The 26283-nt window shown below is 33.3% G+C and overlaps 2 protein-coding genes and 1 long non-coding RNA gene across 4 annotated transcripts in view; 2 read left to right on the plus strand and 1 right to left on the minus strand.

Annotated features, from left to right (window-relative positions):
- Nucleotides 1–1278: 1278 nt before the first annotated feature.
- Ggamma30a (guanine nucleotide-binding protein subunit gamma-e) lies at nucleotides 1279–17072 on the plus strand. 2 transcript variants are annotated; one of them, XM_072014474.1, is made up of 3 exons: nucleotides 1279–1531; nucleotides 5918–6084; nucleotides 14801–17072. In XM_072014474.1, the coding sequence occupies exons 2-3, from the start codon at nucleotides 5972–5974 to the stop codon at nucleotides 14904–14906; spliced, it is 219 nt and encodes a 72-aa protein (XP_071870575.1). In that variant the 5' UTR covers nucleotides 1279–1531; nucleotides 5918–5971; the 3' UTR covers nucleotides 14907–17072. The 2 variants fall into 2 exon arrangements, with proteins under 2 accessions (XP_071870575.1, XP_071870574.1); XM_072014473.1 differs by having other exon boundaries at nucleotides 1286–1623.
- On the minus strand, nucleotides 9702–10364 carry LOC139993019 (uncharacterized). Its single transcript, XR_011801268.1, has 2 exons — nucleotides 10029–10364; nucleotides 9702–9951 (listed from the first exon to the last, which is right to left on the minus strand). It is a non-coding gene; the product is annotated as an uncharacterized lncRNA (long non-coding RNA).
- Nucleotides 17073–22847: 5775 nt separating the features above from the next.
- Nucleotides 22848–26283, plus strand: part of Cht7 (chitinase 7) — a 32002-nt gene continuing 28566 nt past the window's right edge. Inside the window, exon 1 of the mRNA XM_072014454.1 lies at nucleotides 22848–23138. Coding sequence (XP_071870555.1) covers nucleotides 23136–23138 — 3 coding nt within the window. The 5' untranslated portion in view covers nucleotides 22848–23135. The remainder of the gene's footprint in view (nucleotides 23139–26283) is intronic.

Consider the following 26283-nt stretch of genomic DNA (forward strand, 5'->3'; position numbering starts at 1 on the left):
ATTTTTAATACATTGTTCATATTAACTTTAATTTATTGTGTATCGAAATTCTAATGTTGTATAATGGTGTTGTATTGCTTGTTTTGATTAATTAATTTCAATAAATAATCAAAAATTTGCCTAAAATCAATTTGTATATTTCTAATATCAAATTTTTACATATATATATTATTTAATATTTTACAAATCCAATTGTATATTTGTTTTTATTAGGAAACATTAAATGGAAAAAATTAAGTAAACAATATGACCCAACATTTTAATCTAGTATACCTTACAAGTAGATTTTGCCAATCTTGTTAGCAAATATAATAAGAAGCTTGCACTATGCAGCAATGATTAACAGTAAGTAGCAGATATGTTAATACTAGGACTAATTGCAATACAAATGAGAATCCATGCTGTTAATTTTTGTAAAGTGTTCAAAATGAAATAATATTGTTCTTCTGATTTTATGTAGACTCATTTGAGGATTGCTATATATTGTTTATAAGTTGTTAAATCTCTGTTACACATTATTAACTATTACTAATTATTGTCCAATTATATCATTATAAACAAAATCAAAAAGTACAACAAGATATTATCAATTTTCGGAAATCTTTCAAAAACGTGATCTTTCAATTTTCGTATTAAATTTTACCCATCAATTTTATAGACAAATTTTGTTTGAGAAACATGTTTTTAACATATAAATTATGCCATTTCTTTATTGTTCTTGCAGAATTGTAAAAAGAGCCATAATAAATTCACTGATAACAACGAAAACATCGTAATCCTTATATACCATTACGTACATAACGATCTGCATATACATATAATATGTAAGCAACAGATTAGAGATCCCCAGGGTATGAACTTTCTTACGTTTAGAACGGGACTTCACGAAACTTACTGCTCTCTAATTGAATTAATATCATCAGTAAACAATGACAATTACATACCTAATATCGTCTTATCTTTTCGTTTTATCCTTTAAAATATATATTTATTTAAAACAGAAATGAAAATTTAAATTAAATTTCCTCTAAATCTTCAATGTTATCAAGAATATAATTTCATATCGGCTTACATTCTTTTAATAGATTAAATTCTGTTTTTTTCTTTTTTTTTCAAAACTTTATTTTATACCATCAAACGTACTTTAATCAGAAATTACAATATTTCCCACTATCGATATTATATCCTTATGAATATCCACATATAATAACGATATATTGTACTTCTAGAAACAATGAACATTATTTCTTTTTCACAGAAAGCTTACTTTCATCGGTACCATAGGAGGCCTGTAACGGAATCAAGATCCATCCAGGTCGGCAGAAAGGTTAACACGGTCAGTTTATTCATTACGGATTATAAGCGGACGGAACATTCGTCGAGGAATATTCTTATGACAACAATGATTGAAAATATCGGCACGTAAATTACCAGCAAATTAGATTGGCGAGTTTTGTCGAGGCTTCCGTAAGCGAATCGAGAAACCTGCCAAGAGTCAGCGCATCTCAGAACTTCTCCGACCTCCGACAAGGTGAGTGCTACTCTCTAATATTCGACCACGACTATCGGACGGACTTCCTGTGGCACGTCACTTCTTCTCTTCACCGAAATTCTGTTCACTGGGTAAGTGCCAGTATCGAGAATACCTGTCGAAAATATCGTCAAGAGAAAACACCGATTCGATTCTGCGAGCGGACCATTTCGAAACAACGAATCTAGATACGCCGATAATAATTATTTCGCCGAATTTTCGCTCGGCATTTGTTCATATTTACATCCATCTGTATTAATTACGTTGGTGCGGATGCGCCAAACTATTTCAAAATGGTGCCCGAAAAGTTTCCACTGCATTTTGCGGTGCTGATTTTTCAGATACCATTGCTCTTAGTTTTAGCGTAGGTTGGCTATACATACGTGCCTTGCATTTTAAGAGACATTTCTCGAGACTGAAGTGAACGTCGAGGCAAATGGTTGTAGCAGATTTTGTTCTCTCGAGCTGCGAAGTTTTTCTCCGTTGATACATTATATTAGTCGTAGACCGCAAACGTCTGTAAATTTTACGCCTGATAAAGGCTTCATTCGTTGGAAATAACATGTTTGATTACTGATCGCTAATCAAATAATATGTCAAACTAGATAAAATGTGTAATATTGTATTATAAAGATGAAAATCACGATTCTGGGGAAAGTCTTAAACTGTACGATCGTTTATGTTGGAGGAACATTGAATGTTTGTTTCCTGCACTTAAAATTGGATATGGTGCATGCAACATATTTTAAATGGATTACTGTGTAGTTTATACAGGATGTCCCACGAAAAGCAGGATGTGATTCTCCATAGAAAAGAATAAAAAGCATAAGAAGAATAAAATTTTTGTATGTAAAGCTTCGTTTTCAAGGAGACTGACTTGGAGATTTTGAAAACGTAGCAACTATACGTGCGTTTAACTCGTAAGTAATGACGTGATGAATCTTGGTTTACATTCTTTCTTTACAATCTATTATCTTATCAACGTAAGCTAACAAAAATATTGAATAAGACAAAATGTTTCATCAATCTAAATGGTTCAACAAGTCATTATCTAGACATATACTCTACTCGATACATTTTCAAAATTGATTTTCTCGAAAACGAAATCTTAGATATTTTTAAAAATTGTGTTTTTTATTTCCAATTTATTATCTCTGCTCGATAGTACTACCATATTTTCGAGTACGCACTATATGTATAGTTTGGATTTGTTTAAAGAGATATAAATTCTATAACATAAAAGATTTCTATGAAGTATAAAGAAACACGTGCGAAACTTGTTTCTTGTATCAGACTTTTTACTGGAGAGAATCGATTTTGAAATTTTGATTGCTAGTTCATATACGTACATGCATATGCATGCATAATGCATATGCATGGTAATATAAATTACTAAATAAGTAGAATACCAGTAAAAAACTGATTCTGCATGAAAAAATAAGTTGTAAATATAAAAAATGTAGAATGGTATTTGCTGCGTTCAATGGTTACTGTTTATGTGATAGTAATTAGCAATTATATGCAGGGTATTTCACATTAAATAGAAAAGTAGAATGATATGTAAACTATGATTATTATCGTAACTTAAAATATGGAAGGAGATAAATAGCAATAGAGACACTCGCACCGATATTTATAGTATAGATGTTACAAAAATCAAGTCGTATGATAGGATCGCTAAAATGGAGATTATTTTTAGCGTGCGGGGAGGAGTAGCCTTGAGCAGTAGAAGTTTTTATTTTTGATTATGGTAACTTTTTATAATATGAAATATAATTATCCATTCATCAATATTGTTTAATTCGATCTTTCTAATTTAGGAATGAGTTGTAGTTAATACACATGTATATTATTTGTGAATAATTTTTCCGTAAAAATATGAAGACGTGTTAGGGTAACAGCTCATATTTTAGATATATGTAGTTTTAGTAACTATTAAGATGCTGAAACTCGAAATATCGTAAATTCTAGAATCAATGTAGTACTTTGTTTTATTTTTGAAACTTCAAGAAGTTGTGCCAAAATGAGATAGCTCTAGTATATATGATCGGCTAAATTTCTATTAAAGGTGACATTATTGCGATTTTACTTTTGATTAATAGCGGTTTGAAAACTTAATTTTGTTCGCAAATAAATAAATTTTGTATATTTTGAGTTAGTTTCTCTTCCGAGTAAATTCATTTAAATATAATCAGGAAATTGTGTTATTTCTACTTGTACAACGTTATGTGAACATGCATACGATGGACTTAAATGTCTTTTAACAATTTCAAGCCTGTTTGCGAGCATGTTCTGGCTTGACATTGTGAAAGTAATTTCTTGGAAGATTTTATGACAAATAAAGTACATAGCCAGTACAGTTCGTACAATCAACAGAAACACAAATGGAATTATCGTCGTACATTGTAGTGTTCATACATTTGCGTCTAACATTATTTAGAATAAAACAATGAATTTATTTAGTGATCTTGTTTCTCTTTCAAAAAGGAATATTACAGGAATCTTCCAAGAACCATGAAACAATGATTTTTACTAAAAGTAATTGTTACATTACATGCCTGAAAAGATTAGGACAAAATAAAAAGGTTCATATAAACGAAAATGCTTTATCAAAGGGTTACAAGTGTTCAAAGATTTTTGGGAGATTACTCTTAAGACTCGTTATACAGAATCGCAATTAGCATGCATTGAATGCATTTAGTATTCCATATTTCTACAACAGCAGGAATATTCGAAAAGGTTCAACAATTATTAGTTCGACAGTTGGGATTCTGCATCTCTGCAGAAGCAGGAAATTTTGATTCTTCATTTACTGTAGTTGTTCAAATAATTAATACAAATTTTTGAACGCTTATAACTCTTCGATAAAGCATTTTCGGACGTAAGTTTATAGGGTCTTCCTTTATCTACTTGATCTCATTAATTATACTATATATGTTAATAAGTTTTGTCCCGACCTTTTCGGATACTTTGTACATAGTATATGAAAAGGAAAATAGAGTATTTTAACATTTAGGATAATATAAGACTTAAGGTAACGTAGACAATTTAAACTTGAAAGGGCAAATTATAAAATGTTGAAGAACGAAGCCATAGTAGTTATTTTATGTGGAATGTATCCATGAATTCGATAATTACGATACACTATACAATAATCTTGATCTGTGTGTAAGTAAAGCAACGAATCGACTTTTTCATGAACAGGCTGTTCCATTCAGTGTTTGTTTTTCAAATCTGACGGTATTATAGTTCGTATTAATATTTTTGAAGGTAAAGAAATATCAGAATTAATTTTTGCGTAATGCAATAAATATTTCCAGGAGGAGGGATATTAAACAAATAACTACGTACTTAACAATAAACTATCATCTCGTTATTACCGTATTTTTACTTTATTGTTCGAACGTTTAAATTTAATTCATTTATGGTTTTTCTCTGCTTAATGGTCATTACCGGTAGGAAAGAATAAGTGTGCAAACCGTAAAAAGAGAAGAGAGCATTAGAAATTTATTATGGGTACGCGCATTGTGCTTGTTCCATGTGTTCCTCGTTAAGATTCAAGCTTCGTTGCTTCCGTTGGAAGCGTCAAAGGGTTCTTGATTGAAAGTACTTAAAAACAGCTCATCAACGAATGGAAGAATAAGTATTGAAAAAAAAAATTATTATTCATATAAGGTTTTTGCAAGTATTAGTAATTGAAAGATCATAATTCGCGAAGATTTAATATTTCAAATTCTTATTCTTGCAAACCTTATAGTTAATCGAGTCTATAATTCTAACGAAGCGTCATATTAAAATATTTTATCCTACACATTTTATTCGTTTTTAGATATAATATCGCCCTGCTATTTATTGTACCACTCTTTATGGGACATTCTGTAAATACTCAGTAAAAAGTAATTATTGAATAATTTATAATTCCCCAACTGTAGCGATAGCATCCCTTTACCTAGAGCAAGACACATAAAAACATAAATCTATTTGAAGAAAACCATCTTCTCTTTTATAAGCGACGTTGTACCAATTATCCAAATCTATGACAGACCATTTTTTACGCAGTTTCAAGAAATCCAAGATCATGTCCTTGAATCCTGCGTCATCAAAGTATCAAGTGTCTTCGCTATAACGATCTATAAGGTAACGATTAGTGAAATAATGGGTAAATAACTATATAACGCTTCGGTCCGTATTACGCACGGCTCGAATATCACGTGTGTACGAGGAACAGAACAAGATCCATTGTCATCTCGCGGAGGTCGCAACGAGGGAAAAGTTCGTGCACTTTTCCTCGCAGAATCGAATTTCCTGTTGCCAGTGTGTGACGTAGGTTTGGTGTTCCAATAACAGGAGTCCCCATACATAGTCGGTTCTATTGATTTTTCGTAGAGGCGCAAGCGCTATTCGGTTCTTATCTGGCAAAAGGGAGGCGCGGCTATAACCATGGATCCCAGTGTACTAGCTAACATGGACAAGGACGCATTGAAGAAGCAGATCGAGAACATGAAGTACCAAGCTGATATGGAACGGTGGCCCCTTTCGAAGAGTATTGTCGCGTAAGTCCATTAACCCCTCTTTTTCGCCCCACCTTCGTCGGTTGTTTCTTCAATTTTTTCTTATTTCCGCTTCCTTTTTACGGTTCTATTGTTTCACCTTATTTAGTAGACAATGATACGACGAGGATGGTCCATGGAAAGTTTCGTGTTACGCGTCCAACAACCCCATCTATCTCATCCTATATTCGTCAATTGTTCTTGAAATTTCATTTGCGTCTTTTCATTTTGCTTCTTCTTTCGTTTGATACACTGATTAACGCATGATGTTGTTTCCTATCTATCTTTGTTATCATAAAAATTGATTGGTCAGTATAAGTAGCTGTCCTGTTTCACCTCATTTCTTTTTATCGTTGTTCGAGTAATAGGTCCGATTTTTTCGTTCAATTTGCCCGATGGATTGTTCCGTTTTTTCAACGACTTTTTTATGTATTTGACGATTCCTTGTTTACTTATTATGCCGAATTTTCTAGGCTGAATAGTTCATTTTGTATTTTTTTTTTTTTTTTTTTATCTTCTGGGTATCATAGAAAGAATGTCCTGTGAAACGATTCATTATTTTTTGATAGGTTGCATAGACGAAGTTAAAAAGGGTTCAGGATTTAGACAACATTTTTATAGAAGACGCGCAGAGTAACATCTTCGTACCATTCTCCAGGCTACAATTTAGCAAACATACCTAACTCTTTAAATAAATAATGTACTAAAAGATACAGAAACATTTTACACTGGGAAAAGTGAATCGTGAATCGTATGAGGATTTTCTAAAAATTGCACACGATATTAATGGAATAGTTTTAATAATCAAAACCACATTCCTATTTGCGTTTTATATGAATTTTATAATATAGTTTGGAAGATTAGTTGTACTTCAAATGGCTGTATCACAGTCAAATTTAGTAAACATATGATATCTGATGACGTGACACGATATTTAAGGAAACTGTATGTCTTAAATTATTTTTAATTTAAGACTGCTTAATCTAGAACAGCAGCCAATAAACAATGTTCCATTCAAATGACCCAAGTGATTTTGTGTTATACTTAGCATTTCTTTCGAAGTTATTTTTAGCTACGAAGGTATTCATAATACATACATACATCGTGTAATACATAAACAGTGTGATGAAGATTGTGAGGAGCAAATCATTTTTATTTTCTGATCTTGTAAAATTCAGTTTAGACGTTTGAAAATCTACTAATTATATACAATACAATACGTTTTACAATACATATATTCTTAGTGGCTTTGTAATTGATTCGAAATCCTCTTTCTTTCAATTCTTTTTCTCGTTTGTCTTCAATATTTAAAAAGAACATTCGTAGTACAAAAGGAAAATAATGATTATTCATACTATTTAAGAAAAATTACCATAGTTATAATAAGAAATTATTAACATGGTATTGTAATCGTTTTAATCATATTTGTTAAATTTACTATTATTTTAATATGTCATAGTATTTATAACAAGTTCTTTTAGATACTATGAATCTTTTTATCGAGCTTCTTTCACATTCTTGCACATATTCGTTTATTCGAATTCATGCTTGCTTCCATGTAAAAACTGTTTCCTTCTTAAAATTCATATGGCGTATTCCAAAGACCTCGAAAAACTTTAGAAGATGGACGAGACGGACAATTTTGTTGGTATTTCGCTGATTTTGATAATTAATCAAAAGAACTTGAGTGGTTAAGAAAACGATTATGAAGACTTTTGCAGCAGAAAATAGTAAACACAAAAACTTGGAATCTTTCGTATCGACATTATCATTGAAACTAACGAGAATATGAATGCTCTTTCTAATTATTTTATAATTTTTGTTGTTGTTCGTCAACTTGCTTTTGTCAGATTACTTGGGCGTATCTGTCGAGTCGTTAGGAGCCAGGAAAATTGATTTAACGATCAACAGGTTGAAAGTTAGTGATATATATCTAATGAAAAATGGAAAGTAAATTGGATAAATAAGTTATAGTGCTTGTGTGGAAAGAATATTTGTATTGTGACGAATTTATAATATTAGAATGGAAAATGTTATCTGTATAAAATTAAGCTGAGATGAGAAAGGAATTTTGAATATTATTCCATGCGTTGATTTGTCATTTTCTGCGTTAATTAGTCTTAGAATTCCAAATTTGCACGAAAAAGGTAGGCGATTATCGACGAATACTATTTTTAATATTATTTTACATTATACTAGGATATTAGGTCAAATCAATATTAGTAATTCTGGTGTAATGAATTCAGAATCCTTCAGCTGCTATGAGTACTTAATCCTTAATGAATTCTCTTCATTTTGGAAATTCATTCTTGTAACATATTAATACTTTATAGTTTAATATCAAACGTCTAGAATCCTTCGTTCATAGATTACTGTCATCTGATCCTAAGACTTTTCTTAATTAGTTACTTCTCGAACTATCGTGTTTCTTTATCTCGACGCTGAATTAATACCTATTAGTGCTGTCTTACATGTATAGTTATCCGTTCCAAATTATAAACATTTATAAGTTTTCAAAACAAATGCAATTAGTTTTAGAAATAAAACAATATCATCATAAAGAGGTAATTAACAATTCTGTAATTATTCAAAAGACAAGGTATCAAATCTATTTGTTTTAAGATTTTGTGATGAAACACTTTTACATTGACTTTTCTTGGAAAAATAAAGTTTGGTATAATCAACGAAAATTATTCTATATTTTTGACTTACTTTCACGTAGAGTTACTCTTCTCATAATTACCGAACTCTTTGTAAATATGTAAGAAATTCTCGATTGCTTACATTTAGAAGAACCGTATATTTACTTCTTCTATCATCGAGAATAAAAGCTGTTCATATAATTTTCATTTGCTTTAAAAAAAAAATACAGTTTTTCTATTTATTTGCCTTTTCCATGTAGTAGTTTATGGTAACTTCTGGGTTGTTCATGATACTTGAGATTATATTGTGATAAAGTAGCAACTCAGACGGTGGTTAAAAAAACAAATCGAACAACGCAGTATTGATCGACTCAAGTTGAACCGACTCGGACGAAACAATCGTCGCAGTGTCGTATAAAAATCGTTCGGACAAAGTGATCATAGAAGCCGCTTCCTAGACGAATCGAGAAACGCGAGACGTGTAGAATAGTGCAGATGACGACGTAATCGATGTGGCGTGGCGCGGCGTGCCGCAACATGCTGCTAGTAATCGACAGTCAAGGTTAAATTACACCGACGTTCCCATATTACACGTTGGGACAGGATCTCCTTGGACGTGCAGTATCTGTTAATCGCATATTCGTGGATTGATCACTTTTAGACGCTCGCATTGTGCGTACTTACCAGCTGGTTCATACGAACGAATTAATTGTATCAAAATTGTAGGAGTTTTACATGTTAACTATCTTCCCTAATATGACAGAAAGGCGTAATTTTCGGATAGTCCCACGTCATGAACGAGGATGTAAAAAAAATGTGAAAACCATAGTAGAAAATGTGATATGTAGATCCATCTTTGTTGATCTTCTGATTCTTATATTATGTTAGTTGATGGAGACTACCTCGGATAGGAAAAATTTTATTAAAGAGAGAGAACGTTTTACGTGTATGTTACAACTGAATGGATACATACTGGACTGTATTATAAATTCATTCTGCTTTTATATTTACTACTAGCAGATATTTATGCAAATTTACATCTTTATGGACACAGTTGCGAAGAACGGGGCTTAAGCGCAGCGTGTTCTATACAATATCCGTATTATGTGCATTCTGTGTACCTTTGCATCCTCAAATTCCCTATAAATACATCAAAATCCGTAGTCTACCACCTATTGCACAATACCCACAATCTTGTGTTATATCTTTGCCTTGCCAGTAGCAGCAGCTAGTAGAAAATATTCTTTATTTCTTTATGCGTTTAAAATTTGCCAATGATTCTTTTTAATGACAATAAATTTTTACCTAAATGGCTGCTGACGCGTAACTTCTACGATGTATGTAATATTAACGATCGTAAAGTAAAGAATCGAAAAAACCATATTACATCATCAGTCGGATATGTTACACTCTAGTACAATAACATAGACAGCTATTTTAATTAAAAAGATCTTAAGCAAATCGACAAATATGTAAAGAAGGATAATCTTGTTTATATATCAATCTTGGTTCGTTTGAGTGGACGCACACAATTAGTCCAATATTGCTCTGAGGTCTAGAGGTTAGAATGGCGACGCGCACCTAATGAGACACACGTTCAGTGTTCGATAACATATGGGAAGTTGCACAGCGTTGCGGAACGAACGCGGAACCGCATTCGAGCAACGACGTTGCTCGTTGCGGTTTTCGAGGGGAATCGTACGCGAAAGCAAAAAGTTTCCGCGGTCTGCTACTCGGAGAGTGCCCGAGTGAAAGGTACCTCCCATTTTTTTCTTCCTCTCTTACCGATCGAGCTAATCTCTCGCTCACCGTCTTGCACTTAACGCCGGACATTCTCCTCTTTCAAACGTGCTGCGCTTTTTCCCTTCGCGCGCTTTGAAATTCCTTGGAAGGAACAGTATTTTCCGTGCCAACTACATAAAACTATTCTAACGCTTAGCATAGCAAATTTTTACGTACATATGATATATACAAAAAGTCTTTACACGTATCCTTAGTTTCTAATAAAATGATTTTTCATGAGGTCCTAGGAATTTTTTATAGAAATTTAATATACTTGGACCTAATTAATCAGTATATAATTCCTATAATAAACAAGGTGGTGTGCTAGTACTATTTGTAGCCACTGTATTATGTGTATTACATAAAACGTCTTCACAAATTTCATTTGTATTGTAGCGAGATACGACTGTCATGATTTTATTCGTGAAATTTGAAACCAGTCTGAAAATTGATGTAGAAATTACAAGGTACTTGCTACTAACATGTATTTAGTAAAAAGTTAATGTACGGTATAGAAAGCTGACTGTGTTCGTAAAACTTTTCTATCGCAAACATTCCGGATACTTTCGCGAAGCATTATGCTTGTGAAACTTTGCTCTTGTGGTACATAGGAAAAGTTGGTTTTGTATCGTGTATTAGCTTTATCTAGTAGGAATACTTATATTGTATATCATAGTCGTTGTTAGAGTTACATACAGTGACTTACGATAGGAAATTTACGTGGGCAATGTAGTCGACACTAAGGGCCTGGATTTAACACCCAGCATTTTTGTCCATATATGAAGTTCTGATTGCTTGAGAAAATAATAAACTTCAAAAAGAAATTAACACTCTAATTGTTTCGAATTCTAATTTGCTATTTGCTATTGTAAGATACATTATAAACAAGCGTTTATTCTTTTTTTTTTTTGCTGAGAGATATTGAACCAAAGACAGTCGCAGTACAGTAAAATAAGAAACTCTAGGTATCATATAGTGTACAGGTATTTATACGGTGGTGAGCATCCCACTTTATGGAAGTTGGTACAAGGGGAAGCTAGAACCTTATGATGAGAGCAAGATGTGAAAATATGGAAGAAGGAAATAGGTATTGGAGGAAGGAGCAGAATAGACTGTGTAGGGTATACAGGAGGAATATAGGAACGATAAAACACTTAGTAGAGAACTGTACAGGTGTGCAAACAGTAAATTTAAGCGTGGAAAAAGTTCTATACGATAGAAGGGAGTAACGCGTGGTGAAATGGTGGAACAGCATTGTTGGAATGAGGAAGGAAAAGGACGAGGGCGGGAGAAAAGAAAAGTAGATGCAATGAAGTAGAGGATAAATGGAGGGATTAGGATAGTTCCAAAGCGAGTAGCAGAGGCTAGAATAAGGAGTAAGCGTTTGAAATAGAGTCATCTGAATAAAGTTAGGTGAATAAATGATATGAATGGAGTTATGGAAGGATGAGAAAGAGTGAATAATTGTACGGGTATGTGTGTTGAGTAGAAGACTATGTAAACCAAGTTTACATTTCCTAGGCTATGAGGCTGAAAATTAAATAAATTATTAATACTAGTCTAATTTCGGAAAATATAAAAACTATTTAAAGAATGTGAAAAGGAACGTATTTTAAATAAAAGGTATGAAATAAAGAAATAGAATGAAAAAGTTACTCTTTAATTAGGTAGATTTTATACGAATAACGTTCGACGTTCTTTTAAGGAAACGTGAATGAATGTATTACTCAACCTAACAGTTTAATAGAACAGAATACGTAAATGTAATATAGAAAGTATCTAATAAACATGAAATATCTATATGAGTCAGTATTGACCCAGTCTTTGCTGCCTGAGAGTTAAACGAGCTTTTACATAGAATTTAATGTCTCCAAACTTGATACTCTGAAGTTGATAATATAGTCTATATTATAGGGTTTGGATGCATGTGGAAGTCTAGAAACTATGTTGTGAAAGTTGTAGAAATTATTTTCTATCATAATGAACGGGTCCTTTAAGTGTAATAGAATGGTGTGCTTGGTAAGATATTTAGATCTTAATAAATAGAAAATAATAATAATTCATTCATTTCATTTACCTATCTTAGGAAGCAATTGATAAAGTTTAATATAATTGGACAATTTTTAAATAATCTTGAATAATACGATTATAATATTTTAACATAAAATAGTTTTCTAAAACAAGCATTGAAAAGTTACTCGTGTAAGTAGTAACAGGTCATTAACCCACATTCGTTTCTAATAAAGAGCGATAAGTGAAAGCTTATAATTTTCTCGCATTTTCCTCTAAGCTGTGGGTTAACTGGAACAGCAGATTCTTATTATTATAACTATTACTGATTTACTGATACTACCGACTAATACAACCGATTCATTAACAGCTTTGCTTGAATGTTTTAACATACACAGCATACCACATATAATACTAAAAATAGTAATAAGTATACCACAGAGTTAAAGTAAATTAAAGTAGAAACTACTATGTGTACAAAAATTATTTACTACCGTTAATCAATTATATTATTGCTGTGTTTTAGAACACGTGCGATACTTTTGGATATTTTTTTCAAAGAATGATACCTAGTTCTAGAATGAATTTTTTCATAATTCAGATAAAATCCTATACAATGTCCTGCCTATTCAACTAAAATAGTTCCATTACCATTACATAATCCCTACTGTATCTCGATACCAGATACATAATTCAAATCTTTCCCCCTGTAGCTCATCAACTTGAAAAAATCGTGCTGGAATTATAGTTGCGATTGCATCCAGACATAGGACGACCTGCTTTATTCAACGACATAGCTGAAGAATTTGTGCCATATCCTTTCAACTTATTCTTTGCGATCAGATAGATTCAAGATAACGTTGAATATCTGGAGATCAGTGCAAACAACAGAGCGCAATAGAAAGTGCTATAAATTCGTTTTAATCAAGAAATCTGAAACTATTGCAAAAGACATTATCAGAAAGTTAAGAAAAATTTCTAAGATATCTTTGCGATAGATAAATTCTGAATAAAGACAAAATTAAAAAATAATTTGCAATAAATAATTCCTAAACCAATATTTGTAACGCACCTATAAAAATCAGTTTAGATTATTCTAGACTACAATTTCTAGATACCTACCTACTACGATACTTTTTAGCTTTTTTGCAAAGGCTTAATGTTTCTCTGATTCTTATTATTTTAAGGGGAATTGATTAGGCCAACGTCATAAAGTATAGTTGCGCGAATTGAACTAGAATTTGTCGAAGTTGCTTTATCTAGAGGTATTTAGCGAGAAAATCGGAAAAATTGGTCGATCGCGATTGAGCAGTCGCGAACCTTCGGAACACAGAATTCTCCTTGAACGCAAAATCGGCCAGACTGGCCGCGAGTCCCTTTCACCGAGCCTTCTCGGCGAAACGACCAACTATTCGTTCCTCGCTGCACTTTTCCTTGCATCGCTTGCAACCTTGTTACGTTTACAACGATCCTGTATTATATCTCGTCAACGTGTCTCCTCAGGCACCTGGAAATTCTTTTGGATTTTGTTCTTTCCTGAAAATATCGGACACATTTTAAATACTTATTAGATCAAATATATTTCGAATGAGATATTCGACTTAATGTTTTATGTAATCTTTTGATTGAAATTTCTTTTAAAATTGAAATTACAAAACTAGTAATTTTTCAGGATATAATTCGTAACGAAATTTATTAAAATTGATATACAATCTAGAGTCGTAACCAATATGCATTGATAATGTAACTGTTGCATAATGATAATGTAAGAATTATGTAATGGTGATATGGGAATATCATTGATCACTGAACGTGTACGTAATCAACAAGTAATTGATAGTTATATCGATAATCATAAACATGTTAGAAATATCATCATTAAATATATAATACATTGTAACGCGTTTTAGTATAAACAATTATCTGCAGCTTTTTCCAATCGATTCTTTTTAATTTCTTATTTCTTCGTAAGAATTTCTGTATCGAACTGTGTTTTAGCTTACTTCAACATAATTTGCCTTTTTATTCGAAACCATCCCATCAGAGGTTGAAAATTGTTGATATTTCTTCGTTATTTTACGCTCTTTCGTTTTTAATTTTGTATATTCAATCATTAATAAATATTTCGTTTTTTCGATTCTTAGAACCACTCAACGTTCTCGTAAGAGATTCCTCCAGATATTCAACTTTCCTATCAACCTTCAGCGATAGTCGAAAATATAACCGAACGAACACAACTGAATCAAAAGAAAACTTGATCTAGTAGACGATCTGCTTGCTTCCAGGATGAGGGAATACGTGGAAGAGAACGAGAAGACTGACCCACTGATACACGCGCCCGACAAGAAGAACAATCCCTGGGCCGAGAGAGGCAAATGCATAATCATGTAATCAGGACGTAGAACCGCAGGGGAGAAGGAGAAGGAGAAGAGGCGAGGAAGCATCTGAGCGAATACCATCCGAAGCGAGCAGGAGAAGCGGAAAACGTTTTAGCCGCGTTTCAAGTTAAACCAGCGAAACGAATAATAAAACCAAAAGAACGAAGCAGACAAACTAAAATAAAAAAAAAAGAAAAAACAGAAAGATAAGAAATACATACACGTAAAAGAAGAAAAACGTTTAAAAAAAAAAGGCAGAAAGTAAGAAGAGGAAGGAGTTAAAGAAAGGATAGGAAAGACGTGTGACGAATGGGAAGGAATTACAATGAGCAAAAGAAGAAGGACAAGAGGAGAAAGAGAAATCAGGCGTTGGCGGAGCGATTTGGATGAAATCCTGGAAGAGGAAGGTGCCAGGAAAGCAGCAAAGTCTCGGAAGGAGAAGCACGACTGGCGCGAAGCGAAATCAAAGTAGCCGGAGCAAATTATTCAACAATCTAATTCCTCGCGGTTACCTGTTCGCGGTAACTTTCCCGTTTGGCATGCAAACGAACGAGTGGCACGTTTCAGCCCGGCTTTCTTTGTCTCTCTAATCTCCGCGGCTCTCGAATTGACTACTCGAGCTATTCTGAGGACGTGTTCCTTGATCTGGCTAAGTTTCGATCTATTCGCACGACGGCGAACCAAGACGCGAAAAGTATCGTGTATCGATATTAATTGGTTAAACTTTCACCTCGTGCGTCTATCGCTCTCTATTTCTCTCTCTCTCCCTCTCTCTCTCCTCTTCAGCCTCTTCATCCTTCGTTTCCTTCTTTTCGAAGGGCCGCTCCCTTTCTCTCGGAATAAACGAATTCCCTCTGAGTGAGCTCGATTTAATCTATCCGAGGATTTTAGAAAAGCAAGGCTACGAACGAAAAGGCACGGACACGGTGAAAATTTAATCGATCTAAGAGAACTAGGCGAGAGAGCGGGCGAAACGGCGCGAAACGAACGGATCTTCTGAAACGGGCTCCGCTACGAATACGCGCTTCCGTCTCGTCGTCATTTCGAGTTCCGAGTTTTGGATGAGTTCTGAATAATATCAGTTCCAATTCGACTCAATTCGTTTCGATTCGATCCAATCCGTTTCGACTCGGACACGTGTTACGCGTCGTAATACACATCGTGTGCAATTCGAATCTAGTACCACGGAAAACTCTTTTGAATCGTTCATTATATCGTGTAAGGATTATTTATCTTAAGTACACAATGTAATCTAACGTCATTATATGTACACACGTTATACCATATGTCGTACGATTAATACGCTATGCATATTTCTGCGAATTTCTTACGAAAATATAATATATTCACATCGTTTAATGGAGATTATTGTATGCTGTTTCGTCCTGTTCCTTTACATCGGGCATTAGTTTCTGTCGCGTGCTTTCGTAATCTAGCGTTTCTTCAGAATTTATAGAAACATTTTTATTTTGCAAAAGAACGGTAGTTTTCTACCTTTTAATTAAGTTAGTTAATTCAACGTTTTCGAAATGGTCATCGTAAAGTTTAATCGTATTCGTTGGTTATTTGATTAAACTCGTGTTTATTTTAATCACTGTGATAGATACGTCTTTGTTTTAAATAAGTATAGCGTTAGGTAAATGCAAGGTGTTTCATTGTTCGTGAATATCTTGAATATTTTTGACATTTACGAAGATGTGAAAAGTCTCTGAAGCAAAATTATACGACTCGAAGGAATAAGATGGCTGCTCATTTAAAAATTTTCATAAAATGATAATTTTGATATTATTATACGTGTTTCATCATCTAACCCGCGTGATTTCATTGTTAAATATTTTTCCATATTTTTAGCAGATATTCAAGAATTTATGGCGAATGAAATGTCTTGCGTATTTAAACAAATAATTTCACAGACTCTTATTCCTAATACATATTTCATTAACATCGTATGTACATTAATCTAAAAATCATTTTTATATGATGTTCTATTTTAATTAATCTCAATCGTTACTAATTTTAGAAAACAAGAGAAAACAACAGCGATAAGCTTAAAAAGTTCGAAACTTCTCCACCAGTAAATCAGACCAACATCGATATTTATAAATATATCAGACAAGATTGCGGATATACTCCGTAATTTCTAAATTCAATTCCTTAAAAAAAAAAAAAAAAAAAGAAACGAAGTATATCATTGAATAACTTTTTCTTCAAATAATCCACTGCTTTTTCCTCCAATTTAATTGTACCACGAATGACAATTTTGCATAGCTAAGACTGCCAAAATGTATGCTTAACAACAAAACACACGGTTAATTATAAAGTCTATATCCTAAAACAGATCATAAGAAAGAAAACTTAAAAATAACACGTTTCACGGTGCAGTGTACAGTATTAATTCGTACCAATTTCCTTTGTAATTTGTAAACGGAATTTATAATGTTATTAAAGCAATTTTCATTGCAGGGACCATCCTGTATGTACCACAGACAGATAAAACAAAAATAAAGTATCGTAAACGCCTAACTCGAATTCTCTCGAGGGTTGTTCAAAACCACAAGAAACTGCCGAAGAATACACCGTGAAGATGCGATTCTGCTGAACGGCCATTGACGTGGCCCGTGATTCTTCGCCCACGATATTCTGTATCGATTCTGGCGTTCATTGTTCAACAACCGTTTCCACTGTCGATTACCAAGCAAACCTCTTAAGCTCGCTCGCGCAGGAAAACTTATCTTCAGCCCTGAAACGTCTGGCGAACGAGGCCGAGATTCCTTTTGGAGGAGGTGTTGTATTTCAGAAATGTGTTTGCAACAATGTAGCTACGTATCTGTAAAAATGATGGATGAGAAGAAGAGAACGAAGAAAAAAAGCAGAAAACGAAAGAGGAGATTGTATTTTCGTTGGGGTACAATGTCGAGTTATATCGTTGTGTCATCGAATAAAACGCGTGTGAAGGATGAAAAGAGGAACATAATGAAAAATTACTTTCACTTTTTACTACATGCAAGAAGCCTTATGGATAGTTGCTTGGCTTTCCAACAATTAATAATTATCGAGGATATGCTTTGGTCACGGTATTTTATTTCGATATCGTCTTCCATGAAACGTTCTAGACGATGTGGGTGATTAATAAAACTGATGGAGGTTTCTTCCTAGAGAACGCACGATAATTATTTCTCTACGTGTTTGTACTTGTAGGAGACGTTAAGAAAAAAATCACGTGGCCCATCCGTTTGTACGAGGGAAGAAAGATTTATTGTTAGCAAATGTGTTCGAAGGTTAATATCTATTGAAATATAAGTGATAACGAATATTAAATATTTTATGATTCGTTTGTTATCGGTGTACTTATTTTTTTAATTGGTACTGTAGTTTCTTATCTTGGAATATGAAGAAGGAACATCGTGATTGTCATGTAATTTAAGCCTGAAAATATTTCTTCGTTAATTTTTATTAATGAACTGCTAATAGATAATTGAGGAAGAAGATACTTGTTTTGAATGTTGAATCATTAATCACTTAACAGCATCAAAGTGTGTTAAATCGCTATATTAATACGTTAAATTATTAGAAAATTGTAAAAGATGATAAAAGTATATTGGATATTTCAGTTTGTAGGTGTATTTGTTGAGACGTAATTTAAAATCATTCAAATTCTTCAAAATAAGTCAAATTGTTCGTTTTTCATCATATTATATGTAGGATGCATAACACAAAATAAATGTAATCAAAATATACATTTTTATTCATAAAATTATAGAATTATTCATGAAATTTCACTAAAATCTCTACAAATGAGAAACGAATTTCAGATCTAATACTCTATCTATCTTTCATTTGAATGAAACAGATACGCATACAATACTTCTCGGTTTTAATGGTTTAAATAATTAGGACAAACGCTTATCTTATCTTCAAACTTTAATTAACGCTTTTTAAGACGTTTCTAGTGTGTGATCTATTACCAAATATTTATCAAACTTATGCACCTGGCTGAGGATTAAACGTTTAGAAATTCTGTGTAATTAATTCATGGGACCGGTTATTTTACCGCTATGCTTAGAATATTTTGTCTTAATTAGTGACAGTTCATCTAGTTTATATGCAACGATGTTCCATCTTTATAGTAGATTTGGTCTTATTTAAAGGAAATTTCTCGTGAAAGGTTAATGTGGTAGGAAAGTCCAATTAAACGGCCTCCATTTCTAGATTTGAATCTCTTTAATTGTATGTATATGTCATGAATCTTGTGTAGGTTCCTTATTAACTAGTAATTTTCAAAAGTTATAACAAAGTCCGGGTATCAGATAATTATAAATGTCAAAAAGATTACTTACAATGCTTTCTAACAAAAAGAAACATGTAATGACTTCCTTGCAAGAAAAGAAAATGAATAACTAGATATGCATATCTTCATTATCATAATACAGAATAATATGTAAAATAATACATCCATTTAGCGAAGGAAAACTTTATAGGTATACTCGGAAGTTTTGAATGGCAGCATTTTCAGAAATGAAATTAATTTTTTATTGCCTGATAAATAACATAGGACAATGGCGATAAAATTTCATTTTACTCAGTCAATTTCTATAGAATTGTATCAAGCGAGCTTATCGTATACCTTATTGTATCACTGATTAACATCGATGATTGATACTATTTCCTCCGCAATGCCATTTTGCAACGCGTGTTAGAATATTTTCATGGCAATCAACTGTTAGGCATAAATTCAAGAGGTTGACTTTCTATATTTTTTCATTATGCGCATTGCGATATAAGGATGTTATTTGATATTATTATGAAACATTTAAGCGATTGTCATTCGGATAAAACATATCTCGAATATTACAGATATATTATTTTATAAAGCTTCTACAGTAACAAACAACATTTCTATTGTAGAACAGATATTAAAATCAAAATTTTTTAACGCTTTCGGTTAATTTACGTATAAATATTAAACTTAATTATAATAAGAAACACTAGAAAAGTCTATTTTTACGTTGCAATTAAGTTTTAGAAATTAATTTACCTATGAATCTATGAATGAATTAAAGGTACTTTTTCATTTACATGACAGGTAAAAATGACATCTAGGTTGAACAATCACCTTCTTGTTGCAGCCGTTCCTTTTCGTGGAGGACACGGTACATTATGTTTTCTTTTGATTAAGGATATTCCCATATAAGCTTTCAACGTGTTTCGGCGAATGAGGCGACAAAAGAATTTGAAGAAAAAGACGAGGACAGCGAAAATTCGTCCTAAATACGAGACCTCTTTTCAAAACAGTCAACTGAATAGTGAGAATGACAGCGGGCAACAATTTCTTTCGCATTTTGTACGTCAGCTGTTTCTTCTTACAATAATGAGAATATTTGACAGAAACGACGTATGTGCATGTGTCTGCGTCGCGTGTGCATATGTAGCGTATCTTTTCCAAGATTTAACATAAAGATAATGTGGGACCAAGTGAAATTCTGTTGTAACTGTCGCTATTTCTTGATCGCCTGTTTGCTGATTTTATACGAACGCGCTCTGCAAAAGTTTGCGCTCTGCGCGTTCTTGCATTCGGTATGCTGGAAGTATATATTTCTTGGTTGCAACAACATGTCTTTTCAGATTACTAAGTATTGCATCACGAAGGAATGTTGAATTAAAAAGTAATGTTTAACGTGAAGTTTGACAATGAGTTTATCGAGATTGAATTAACTTGCGTCTTTCAGATCTAAATCTGATGAAAACTAAAGTTCGTTTTTGCACGATTCTATTCTTAACACGTGTCGTATCTTTTCCCTTAATGCAATTAAGTAGTTTGGCAGAGGTAAAAATTATGGGATGGTAATGATTAATAGAAATTTTTAGGTGGTTTCCCATTTATTTTATCCATATTCTAGAAAGTTCAAAATTATACGAGTCTTTCGTCTATATTTTTACAACCAAAAAAATGGTTCGCAAATTCTACGACTCATTTCATACTACGATTTTAGCAACTGAAGCATTTTCTGATTGCAAAGATTAAAAGCCACATAATTATAGTTTACTAATACAATAGTCGGAGAGATATTGTTAACCAAAGTTATAAAAATTGTACAGTTCATTTATCAATCTACTTTTGGAATCATTAATCGTACGAATATTTATTTTTAATTGAAAAAAAATGTTGATTTTACTCGAAATTTATAGTAATGAAGATATGTGACGTACAGTGTCATAATATTTCATTCAAGCACGATACCATGCAAAATTATGCACATATAATCGTGTGACGATATAATTTATGTCGTAAATCAAACCATATGCAAGAGAAGTTTTGACAGAGGTGAAAATCATGGGATGGTAAAAGTTAATAGAGATCTTTAGGTGGTTTCCTAAACTTTATCCATGTCCTAGAAAGTTCAAAGTTATAGGAGTCATTCGTATATATTTCCACAATCAAGAAAACCGGTTCGCAAATTCTACGGTCCACTTCTTACTAGAAGCAAGAATCTGATTTGCGCAGTTGAATCTGATTTACGAATAGTTTCATGATAGATCAATCGCTATATTAGAAATAGAGACATTCCTATCCTTCACAGACTTAATTGCAGCTGTTTTCATTTGTAAATGAAGAAAGTGAAAGCAATCAGGTGAACATTAAATTGATCGAAATGATTTGTTTCAAAGTATAATAAGCAAAAGAACAGGTGGAGCCTTTTCTTATCTTTTCGACAATAATTTTTTTCGAATTTCGTCACTTGGGGAGAGTAAAATTCGATACTCCAATAGTTTGAAACTGCTACTGGAAGTTTTATAGAGATAGTTATTAAATAAAAGTTATCAAAATTATCAATTAATGAAATACGAAATTATTAAACTTCGTTTCATAATACATCGCGCAATTCCATCACGTAACATTGAATTTTCTTATGACGAGTGAGGAAAAAACGATTCTAAAATCGAATTAGGCAAACTTCCAAGTAAATTATTATATGAACGACAGCCACTCGTTTTCATGCCCGAAAAGGAAGTCGGAAAAGGAAAGGACTTTGAACGGATAAGTTACGTTTGTGGTGTTCGATTGAATAGCAGCATAGGGAAGGTTCACGTAGCATAGGTTGGGAAACGCTGTTCTAGTCGGCCGATGTGGATCGCTGGATCGCCGTTTCACTCTCGCGTTCCCATTTACCGAGCAACCGATTGAGCCCTGTTGTCAGCGTCAATGCGTTGCCAGTATAAACGAGAATTACCTGTCAATCCAACTCTGATCTATATCTAATACCAACCGAATAATTATTATGATAAAAACCGATACGTATGACGCTTAACGGTAGATATTTTCCCAATCTACCACAAAAATAACAGTTGCTAGAATCTGATAAACCACGATTAGTCGCAAGTTGAGTCATTCACGAAATATTAACCCTTTGAAGCTGGATATCAAAATTTGTTTTCACGCTGTAAATATCTATCATTTCGAGTAGTCGGTACCACCAGAAAAATCTGCCAACCACAAAGAGTTAAACATTTCCTTTCAAGATCTAATCTAAACCATTCCGTACGTTATACTGTGTGTGTTTATAGGTATATACACGTGTGTAAATATATATGTATATACTTAGAGCACGCATAGTCACTTACTGTACACAAAATGAAAGGTGGCTTTAATTGTCGCCGCGGCTACCGAGGACAATGTTCGTCTACGATATCGTCTCCCCCTGTTGCGAAAATTTTCGTGTGGCTTCTGAATACCGGGCTGAAAACGCGTGTGTGCAAAAACGATGGAAAGGAAGGGTTGTGGGGGGCAGTCTCTATCGAAACAGCCTGATCGTGATTGTGAATATTCCTCGAGGAAGGGGGTTCTTCCTTCCTCCGTTGGGAAAGAAAAAGAGAGTTGGAACGAGCTGACTAGAAACAGACAGCAAGAGAGTGAGAAAGAAAGGGAGGAGGGAGAGAATGACAGGAGGCACTCGTTCACTACGGTCAGTGCTTTCTGAACTGTTGTCAGTGACAGTTCCTCGATCATGTGGCGGTGGATCCTCGATCACTGATTCTCGTATCGATTACGTTTTTCCTTTTTCTATCATTCGCTTCCGTTCACGGACTGAGTTTCGCCGCATTTCACACACGCTCTTCTCGTGTATAGTTTCGTTCGACCGCGCCTTGTCTTGTTTTTACTCATCCCCTTCTTCGTGTCCCGTCGATATTGGTGCTACTTTCCACGTTCGGAGCGTCACGCGTGGCTGGAAAAACTGGACGAATCATGGTAAGTGAAAACGTGCGAACTCCGAATCTGTTTGTTATTGTGTTCATTTGGGAACGAGAATAGAGAAAAAGGAGAAAAAGAGTTTAATAGAATTGGTAAATTGGTATCGCCGATACAAATGTTGTATAACATGGCAATTTTTCAGGAATGTTTTATTCTGTTACTTAATTTGTTAAGAAAAATGTTAGTCAGTCGATATCCGATCAATTTTTGTAAGTTTATTTGCATTCACCAAAGTAACAAAATCGCGATTAATCGTCAGATCTACCTCGTATCGTATGCAGAAAATTCGTGGAAGGTTTGACAGAATTATTTTGGTACATTATATGATGCTATCGATATTAATTTTGTGCAGTATAGTAAATTTTAACGAAGGTTTTATTTTATCCTACCAGACTTTAACGTGTAAGTTTCTAAAGCAATTTTTGTAAATTGATTCACATTTGTCAAAAATCAAAACATTTTGAATTCCAAAAGTTGTTCTTACTTTATCTGGTTAGAACAAGGATCGAATTTTTAATCAAGTTTTTATAAATTTATTTACATTTATCAGTAATAAAAGAATCGTGATTGGCTATTAGGCTCACGGTGTCTCGCAGGCGATTTCTGAAAAAATTGCTCATGTTTTTGCAGAATCTTTTCCTCCATCCTTTTTCTCTGATCGAATCGGCTCCGTTTTCAAACTCGTTTTATTTTTCATTCGAACAATATTACATCATGCGCGGATTCATGCAAGACCACCGTGGAACCGGTCTGAAAAGAGATCGATTCGGAAAGGATTAAAACAGACATCGAGATCTCGACGCAGTTGTGTTATTCTTTTTTCTTTCTCTTCTTATTATTCTTGCATCAATGACCGGACCAAACTATGGCAGAATGATTTTTTGGACATTTAATCTAATGGTCTCTGTTTGAAGATTTCTAGCAAGTGTTCGATATCATGATACATATGGATCGTTTGAAAGTACGCGCAACTCTCATATTCAAGCACAGAGAATACCTATTAATGGTTCTATTTATTCTATTTAAATAATAGGATAATATAATATTGATTATATGTGTGTAATTGCGTGTCGTGTGATTTTGATTATATATGCGTACAGTATGAAAAATAGTAAAAGAGTTTTCCGGTCGTAAATTCTGACAAACTTTGTTTTTACCAGGTTTTATATTAGGCGAAGTTTCGGTTCATTAATTAGAAGTAAAAGAGCAAAATTAATGACTATATGGTGATAACGGTATAATAGTGCAATATTAAATTACAATAATGCAGTGATAAAACAGAAAGCGAAAAATTTGTAAAATACAGATGCATAAATATATAACCTTCTGGCTATATATAGTATTTATGTCCAGAATAAAGTAATCTATAAAATATTTAATCAGACTTAATTAAAATCAATTAAAATACTTAGGTTGCTATAAAACAAAAGTTACATGGAATTCTGTTCAATTTTTTATTCACGTATTAAGGAGAATTTTCCTTATCTGATAAATATTTCGGAAATTACCATTTAAACGATGTCATAAAAATACCACGAGACTTATTGCCGATTTCGACTAGGCGAATAATCCAGTCAAAAGGACAATTTAATTATTCCGGAATAATCGCCAAGGTTTTGCAGAGCATTTCGCGTGGATTGTTTTGCATCAAGGTTAATGAAGCTGGCAGAAATGTGAATGAAGGAGGAAAGTTCACCGATATCTGGATGTATCTCGTAAATCGGCGGAACAGTGACAGTTGTCTGCCTACGCGATTCCCGTGGACCTTCGTCGTAACAAGTATCAAGAACTCGTTTTTGTCCTTCCGGGTTACTCGAGCCCTCTCACTTTCGTCGAGCGACGACCTCGTGTGTCGATTCTGCACTTTGATAATCGAACAAATTCGAAGCGAGATCGAAAGGAACGGGACCGCGTAACTGACTATCGCGATTCGAGAAAGGTGGGCGTTAAAAAGTACGGCACACGATCGAGAAGACAGGTAGAAATAGAGATTTGTGTCACGAAGAGGTGTTCTTAATGGCTAACAAACGTTTTTTCAAAATTATCGTGTTACAAAGATAACTGCGTAGGCATATTGATTATATTTGTCAACAGATAAAACGTATGTATACATCTAAATAGACAGTTCCAGTCTGCGATTCCGAATTATGATTTTAATTATGAAAATCAATGTTAGATAAAGATGTTAGTGTAACAAAAGAATGTTTCTTTTTGACCTTGCAGGCTATTATACATATACTGTATCGAATATGGTTGAATTTGTCTCCACGTTCACTTTCATATGATATAAAAAGATATTTATAGTTCCAAGTAATTAATTTTATTAATATCAATGTTACGACAATTCTGCGTATAATGTTCATTGACAGATATTGTTAAAGGAACTTAATACGTATTATTTTCATGAAATGTTGTCTACCTTCAGAATTTTCATCGTATTGGATTAACCAGGGAGTGCTTATGGATTTTTAAGCAAATAAGGAAGTCATATACTTTAATACACCTGATTGTCTATTTAATAAGTAATATGCCACCTTTTTTTACAGTTTCTCTTTTAAATCTCATACAGTCGTTGATCTTTGACTTCAATATCATCGTAGCATTTTAGATAATTCTTGATTTTCAAGATTGTTTCTAAATTTGTTTCTAAATTTGGCAAATCGTTACGATATGGTGCTACGTCGAGTGAATATTTACAATTTAATTCTTTAATATCTTTCCTGAATTATAAAATTCGCATGCACTCAATAGCTTGTTTTCTGCTCGTAATGTATTTCTAAAATCACATGTGTTTATCCCAAAAAATATGCAAAAACTTTCCGCTCAATTCAATACTCATAATATATTTATAAAAGAAAGTTTATAAATTAAACGATAATCAAAGAAGACACCTGTTGTGTTTTTGTCCATCATTTCAGTCCCACTGTGTTGATTTCACCTTCGACTTACTATTTCAAACTGTTTCTCTTTCATTGACATTTACCTAGCACGGATCATAAACTTCATTTTCTTGTATAGGAGGCGAGAACCTTTTGCAATCACGAAGAAGATGGTTCGTGAACACCTGTAACGACGATCGTGCGCGGTTTAATTCGACGTTAAAACGTGCGGACTAGACGCGATATTAATCACCGGACTATGG

Source organism: Bombus fervidus, chromosome 12, assembly GCF_041682495.2.
Source record: "Bombus fervidus isolate BK054 chromosome 12, iyBomFerv1, whole genome shotgun sequence".
Taxonomy (NCBI): Eukaryota; Metazoa; Arthropoda; class Insecta; order Hymenoptera; family Apidae; genus Bombus; species Bombus fervidus.

What these genes read in the sequence shown, in the direction of transcription:
- Ggamma30a (XM_072014474.1), top strand. Translation starts at nt 5,972, where the DNA reads ATGGATCCCAGTGTACTAGCTAACATGGACAAGGACGCATTGAAGAAG. An exon ending in CTTTCGAAGAGTATTGTCGC is followed by an intron (nt 6,085 to 14,800) that starts GTAAGTCCATTA and finishes GCTTGCTTCCAG; the next exon opens with GATGAGGGAATACGTGGAAG.